Consider the following 7,347-nt stretch of genomic DNA (forward strand, 5'->3'; position numbering starts at 1 on the left):
TGGCAAACCGGTATGAAGCCGTACGGTGTCATTTCACGCGGGAAACTTTGGCTTTGCTGGAATTCATACAAACCTTTCGGCGTACGCGACGTAAACTCTGCATCAAAATAAAAGGTGTCGTCTGGCTGGCCCACGGCGGGCTTGAAGGGCGGTTTGATCTCCCTGCGGTACAGCTTCTGCAAAACAACGACAGCTCGGGCGTGCTCCCACCGGTCAGCGCCTCGTCCGCGCTCCGAAGAGTGCAAAGGCTTGCTAGGAATGAGTGGCCAAGAAGAGATTTTATGAAACTAGGAGCAGCTCCGCGGCTTCGTGTTTGGCTACAGCTCAGCAGCCCGAGGGAGGATTTCTTGGCCGGTCGGGTGCTTTGAGTCAGTTGGTGGAGAAGTTCCACCATATATTCAATCAAGAAGAAAAAGTCTTCTATAGGCACAAGCAGGATCCAGAAGATATTTCTCTTGCCAGGCTCTGCCACCTCCTCTGACCCAGATCTCTCCAGGGACAGCCCGAGGAGATGCCCCAGGAGGACACTCGTATCCCAGCACTCCCACAAGTGGCCTTTTTAAATGGCTTTTTGAAGCAAAAATCTGGAAGAAGCTTTCCTAGCACTGCTGGAGGTTCAGCCTCGCAGCTTGCTGGGTGCCTCGAAAGCACGGGAAGGCTGATCTTCAAAAGACCAGGGAAGAAAGGGAAGAAACAAAAGGATGTGGTACAGTAGGGAGCTGGCCAGAAGCAACTGGGAAATGCTGGTTCGGTTATCACCCTGCTTCTCTGCACAAAACAGGGCATCTCCTTGCCAGAAATGTTTCCCTGAGTCCTTCCCGCTTTGTGCGAGACAGTCGGTGTTGTGCCAAACCCCAATTAAAACCCGCGCCCTACTGCTGAGAGATGAGTAAATTCCAAGCAAGGTGAGATCTTGGGCAACTCAGGTATGAAACAGCTATTCACATGGAATTTAGTTTTGGGAAGGATTACTGGAAGAGATGGGAACCTGGGCTGGGAGCTCTCCCCTAGCTGGTCGAGCATCCCGACCGTGCAGGAACAGAACCGCGTTACGGGTGCTGAGTGGTGTGAAAGGTTGCTCCGGTATTTCAAATACTCACATTCCAGTCGATGGTAGAGTAGAAAGGATGGCGCTTGATCTCTTCCGCCCCATCTGGTCCAGAACCTGAAAGATGCACCCATGGAATATGCTGCATTAAATCGGGAGCCCCGACAAAGCGACGGCTGCGGTGTGTGCGGCACAGCCAGGAATTACAGGGAGCCTGGCGGTCCTGCCACGAGCCCATCAACCCAGCGCAAGTGCGAACACGCTGCTGACCCACGAGGATGCCAGAGGCCCCGACCCAGCATCAGGTGTATTCAGAAACCAGAAAAATGCCTTACCTAATCTGTTGGCTGGATTCCTTTTGAAAAGAGCTCGCAGGAGGCTCTGTGCTTCGGCGCTCAGGAACTGCGGCATGCCCAGCTTTGCTCTGGGGAGGAAGTTGTGCAATCAGCTGCAGGTCTGGAGAAGTCAACCCGCAAGCCAGCTGCAGCACCTCCGCCCCCAAAAGTACAATCATCTCTCTGGCATTTACCCTGCACCCTTCAAACCGACTGCTGATACGAACCCGCTTGCCCAATAATGCCGTGCCATTGCGAGAACCCCCAGATTGCACCACGCTCAGAGCAAGAGCAGAACCTCGCCTCCTACACATCCACGAAAGACAAACTGCTCTTACTTGAGGATGAGGGTCATGGTCTCCTTCCGATCCTTCCCCTGGAAGGGCAGCGAGCCGGTGAGCATTTCAAACTGGGAAGGAAGGAGAAGAAAGGGTGGTCACGGGTGAGCAAGCCTGAGGGATGCACAGACCCCGCTGCACCTCCGGCTGGGAGCTCGCCAACACCAGCGAAGGGCTTGCAAGGGATCAAAAGCCTTGCTCAAAAAAAAAAAAAGAAAAAGAGCGCAGACACCAGATTTTCTCAGACATCAGATTTTCTCCAGAAGGAGCTTGGCTCCCAAGGTTTGCAGCAGGAACGTGTTCAAGCTCCTGTGGGAGCCCTTGGATTCAGCAACCGCCAGATGGTGGCACCAGATCTGCACAGACACCAGCACCCAGCGCTGGGGCGACACGGACCCCCCACGCACCCCACGCTGTGCACCCCGCACACCCCATTGCTCCCTGGGACAGCAGCCCCCGGAGCTCTGCCTCCCCCAGCAACACTCGGGACAGCCCGGTACTGAGCCCTTTTGGGGAGCTCGGAGAACATCCCCAGGGCAGCACATCCGCGAGAGGCGCAGAATCAGGTCCCTCTGCAGGTGTGCCAGAGCTGGGGCAGCGGGTGAGCCCAGTACGTACCATTAACACCCCGTAGGACCACCAGTCAGCGCTGTGGGAGTGGCCCTGGCGATTCACCACCTCTGGCGCCATGTACTCCACGGTCCCGCAGAAGGAGTAGGCTTTCTTCTCGTGGTCTATGGCCTCCTTGCTCAAGCCAAAATCTGCATCAGACAAAACCCGTCAGCGTGCACCCGCGTGCTCCCAGCAATCGCACGGAGCAGAGAGGAATCAGAGAAGCAAGAACCAACCTCGCTGGAGCACAAGGCTTTAGTGGAGTCCCTCACCTGTGAGTTTGATGTGCCCTTCTTCATCCAACAGGATGCTACAGCATGGATTAAAAAAAAAAAAATTATTACTGTCTGCAATAAGGGCTGGTGAGAACGAGCCCACACAGCAGCGGCTGCTCTGAGCTGCTCCCAAAATCCAGAGGAGAAGGTTATGGGTCCCTCATCCCAGTGCTTTAAGCTCCATCACCACGACACGAGTGGGACAAAGAGCAGCTCCCTTCCCTCTACGCCCTCAACTTCACAACAAAGGAATGACCCACGCAGGTGACACCACCTCTGACCCCCACACCCCCAGGTAAGAACACCCTGGTGCCTTTCCCCACCACAGGCTCTCCATCGCCTACAGCCGGAGCCCGGAGCCTGCCGGGGATCGCTGCTCAGCCCTGGGCTGCACACACACTGCGTTCCCGGCCGGAGCTGCACAACCGGGGAGCGAGAGCCCTGGCGATGGGCACCACCGCCTTCCATCGGGCTGGCCTTGGGGCAACCCAGGCTGGATGAGGCTTTGGGCAACCTGGGCTAGTGGGAGGTGTCCCTGCCCATGGCAGGGCGTGGGACTCGATGGTCTTCAAGGTCCCTTCCCACCCAAACCCCTCTGGGATTCCATGATTCTACGATTCATTTCAGCCTTTGTGGAGGAAGGCGGTGCCGTTTGCTGACTTGGGACAGAACCGAAGAACTGGGTTCCCTGCCCCGGTGCACCGCACTCACTTCTCTGGTTTGAGGTCTCTGTATATGATCCCCAGGCTGTGCAAATGGTCGAGCCCCAGCGCCAGCTCTGCTAGGTAGAACTTCACGTCCTCCTCGGTGAACATGACCTGTGGGAAGGGAGAGGGAGCAGACGGGCGCTGGGGTTACGATGCTGGCAGCGGGACCACCTCCGCTGCACCCGTGTGAGACCTTTCACATCCGTGTTGCCCCCTCCTGCCCTTTCCTATCTCCTTTTCCCAGGCTTTGCTCGCCATCCTAAAGTATCAATTAAGCAGCGACACCAAAAAAACAAACAGGGTTGCTAAGCAGCAGATAAGAAAACATTTCCTTTACGTTCGCCAGGTTTTGTTCCCAGTTGCCTCCACCTGGCACAACTTCTCGTACCCCTCCCTGCCCTTGCCCTGTCCCAGCGAGGCGACACGACCAGCCAACGCCGCAGCAGAACACGGTTCTCCCCCGTTTTCCTTCTTAACGCGATGCTCAGCAGGAGGTGAGACCTGCCTCCCATCCCGCTGCTTTTCTGCCGGAGGATGGGGTTCCTGAGACACCCCCTCGTGTTGCCAGCTCTGGGCTAGCAGCAGGTTGGAGGTTTTTCCACCCCTCTCCCTTTGCAAGGCTCAATCGCTTCTCCAGGCGATCGAACCGAGAGTCGAGATACCGGAGCGTACCCACCTCTTTGGAAAGCCGAGTGAAAAGGTCACCTCCTCGGAGGAAATCCAAGATGAGGTACAGCTTCCCCTCCGTCTGGAATGCTGAAACACAAGCCGGAGCAGGAATCAGACCCCTCCGGTGGGGAAAAGCTCTGCGGTGTTACATTAATCCCTTCGATCCCAGCGGACTCAGCTGTGCGGATTCCCTGCGCGGTTACCACGTTAGACACAGGTAGGGGTGATTATTTGGGGTAAATGAGGCAGCCTGGCCGGGATGCTGAAATGGGAGCTCACCAGCAGCGCTCTGGCACTGCAGAAAATCCCCATTTCGGGGGGGCTGGTTCCCTTCCAGCCAGCGATGCTGCACTAAGGGGCTGTTTGCCCCAGGAGCCACCGGTTGCTTCCCAGGGTAAGAAGCTCTCCTCTCCTTCCTCAAAGCACTAATCCTGCCAAACTCTGGTTTGACTAGTTAACTTCACTTTCTCAGTTTCTCCTAATTTAATGCTTTAATCCCAAGGATTTGCTGTTTAAACCCCTTCTCCTGGTCTATGCTCAGTTCCCATCAACAGCTAGAGCGGCCGTGGGACCAAAGACCCTTCCCGAAAGGATTTGTGCTCAGGGGACTGGGAAGGCTCCCAGTCAGCCCAGCCATGGAGGGACACAGACTGCTCCAGACCTCTTCCCCATGTCAGCTATCTCCAGAAGCCTGTTCAGGACCACAAGAGTCCCTCAGCATCCTCCCAGCAGCCTCGTGCTCCTCTCCCTGCTCACAGCAGCATCTTTACTGTGCTTCAAAGCGAGCCAGCGCCTGTCCCAGCCTGCAGCCCCTCTCCCAGTGTCCCAACTGGCTCCGCACTCACCGTAGTGGAGCTTCACCACAAAGGGATGGTTTACATCAGCCAGGATGTCCCGTTCGATCTTCGTCCTTACTCGATCACGCACTGGAGAGAGAGAGGAGCAGCTCAGACCCTGCAGACCGCACGCCGTACCCGGTGCCAGCCTTGTCCCCGGCCCCATGGCACCAGCCAGACCTCTTCCACCCCCAGCACTGCAACAAGGGTCTTTTATAGACGGAGGGAAAACGAGGCTGTTTGGCGGAGGTGAAGATGCTTCTCTACCACCCTGCGGCCAGCCGTGGCTGCTGTGACACCTCCCCAGGGCTCTCAGACGTGGAGGACAGGAGCGTCGCAGGAGGGGTCTCCTACCTTTCAGCGTCGCCTTCTTCAGCACCTTCATGGCATAGAGGTGGTTGCTGTCTGGCGGTGTTATTTTTCTCACCAGGAAGACCTGAGGCAGAAGAATGCCACGTTAGCCAAGCACTGAATGTCGGCCGGAGGAGCTGCTGGGTGCCTCCTGAATCTCCCGTAACCCTGCCAAGCAGCTGGCCACAGGGCTGGGAAATTGTTCCTCAAGCTCTCCGCGTGAAACCCCAGGAGGCTTTCAGGAAAGGGCTGTGTGTAGGCTCCTCTCACCCCCTCTGGGATTTGACCTCCATCCCTCGGAATCATCAATTCCACGTACTTGGAATCACAGAATCATTCCGTTGGAAGGGACCTTTCTGGTGCAAGCTCCTGTTCAGATCAGGGTCAGCACTGAATCACATCGCTTTTTTTTAGCACTTGGTGCAATGAAGTTTTGAAAACGTGCAAGGACTGAGATTCCCCAACCTCTGGGCAACCTGTTCCAGTGCTTAAATATCCTTGTATTTCATTATTTTTTCATTATATCCAGCTGGACCTCACTCATGAGCCTAGCTCCATCTTTCTGGCAGCCTCTCAGGTATGTCCAGGCTGTTTTTAGGTATTATGGTTGATTTTAGGCAGCTTCCAAGAGACATGACCTTTCCTTTGCATAAAGCCACCGCTGCCTCTGCCCCGGCGGCAGCACCCAGCCCTGCACGAGCCGCCACTGGTGACTGATGGCCGGGGAGTTGATTTAACGTGTGAGCAGATGGTCTGTGAGAGACCCGGGTTATTTACACACTGACCCAGATCAGAGTTACAGGCTACTTCCTTCCCCCTTCGCAGAAGGGAAACTGGACCGTGAACAGGGGCCAGACCCAGCTGCACGCAGCATCGCTGCTCAGAAGAGAGGAACGTGCTCGAGTCCCCCCAAATCCTCAATCCCACGGACAGCTCGCAGCCAGCTGGAGCTGCGGGAGGTGTCTGCCCCCCGTGACACTGGCATTCGCAGGCAGGACGCTACTCCTTTCTCCTGATCATCGGAAAAAATAGAGGGGAGCTCTGGACATCACGGGCTGGCCCTTATCCTGAGGGCATCACAGCTGCCTGTCAAGTCAGAAGCCCCCATTGCTCAGTGGGCTCAGCAGGCAGATCCTCACGATCTGGTGGGAACCAGGGAAGTGGTTTTGTTGGGGACAGTCCCTTTTGTCATCCAAACCACTCATCTGGCGCGACACGGAGGAGGAAGGGAACCCACCTTGCCGAACGAGCCCTGTCCCAGCACCTTCAGGAGCTCAAACTGCGAGGGGTCGGCTTTCTCGGAGCCTTCCTTCACGTGGTGCGTGATGTTGATTTCCTTCACAACACCTTCGCACTGGAAAAGAGGGGGGAAGATACACCTGAACAAGGGAGAGCAAGCCTCATCACATCGAGGAACAAGGATTGTAGCTGCAAGGAACCACATCAGAGAGAAGCAGAAAAGCTGGTGCTTGTCCCAGGCATCTCCTGGCTCCAATAGCTGGGGGACGTCGGCCACCGGTGGGCTGGCACCAGGAGCCGTGCGAACCATCCGGCGCTCACACCGCAGGTGTTGCGGCTCTTTGAACTGCCTTTCAGGAGAGGGCTTGAAAAGCACCTTCCTTTTAAAGGCACTGGTGGCGAAACCAGGAGTGTTTATGCCACTAAAAAAAATCCCACAACACAAAAAAAATACGGCACTGTTGTCAAAACACGGCCAGGGCTGGCAAAAATCAGACATGTTGGAGCCCATCTGCTCGGCAATCTGAGCAACTCCGCAACATAAGTCTCAGAGCATCTTCAGCACGTACAGATGATGCTTTAACAGACTCCAGCCTTCAAGAAGATTGAGGGGAAGCCAAGGTCCCTGGCACATGCTTTGTTTAAAACACATTCTTTTATTTAAAAAAAAAAAAAAGCAGAAAAAGAGATTTAATCAGCAGTATCTAGAATAACTTCACCGATGAAGCTGGAACAGCCACGGACCCGAGAGGATGCTGAAACACCTCCTCACCGACCAAACCCCATCCACACCTCTGGCGCATAAAGCCCAGAGTTTGGCTCGGCAGAAACACCTTCTGCTGCTTTGTGTTTGCACCCCGAACATAAAAGACTGTTTATAGCCCTGGTCTTGCAGCTGTGCCTTCCCCTCTCCTGCTCCTGCTCATCCCAAGGCTCC

The 7,347-nt window shown here is 55.6% G+C and overlaps 1 protein-coding gene across 1 annotated transcript in view; it reads right to left on the reverse strand.

Annotated features, from left to right (window-relative positions):
- RPS6KA1 (ribosomal protein S6 kinase, 90kDa, polypeptide 1) overlaps positions 1-6,525 on the reverse strand; it is a gene marked incomplete at both ends in the record, with an annotated part of 10,663 nt that extends 4,138 nt beyond the window's left edge. The window contains 11 exon segments of the mRNA XM_010082065.1: positions 74-176; positions 1,101-1,165; positions 1,384-1,472; positions 1,722-1,792; positions 2,340-2,482; positions 2,606-2,643; positions 3,320-3,426; positions 3,992-4,071; positions 4,830-4,910; positions 5,175-5,256; positions 6,409-6,525. Coding sequence (XP_010080367.1) covers positions 74-176; positions 1,101-1,165; positions 1,384-1,472; positions 1,722-1,792; positions 2,340-2,482; positions 2,606-2,643; positions 3,320-3,426; positions 3,992-4,071; positions 4,830-4,910; positions 5,175-5,256; positions 6,409-6,525 — 976 coding nt within the window.
- Between the last annotated feature and the right edge of the window lie 822 nt (positions 6,526-7,347).

The sequence above is a fragment of the Pterocles gutturalis genome, unplaced genomic scaffold (genome assembly GCF_000699245.1).
Source record: "Pterocles gutturalis isolate BGI_N339 unplaced genomic scaffold, ASM69924v1 scaffold11909, whole genome shotgun sequence".
NCBI lineage: Eukaryota > Metazoa > Chordata > Aves > Pterocliformes > Pteroclidae > Pterocles > Pterocles gutturalis.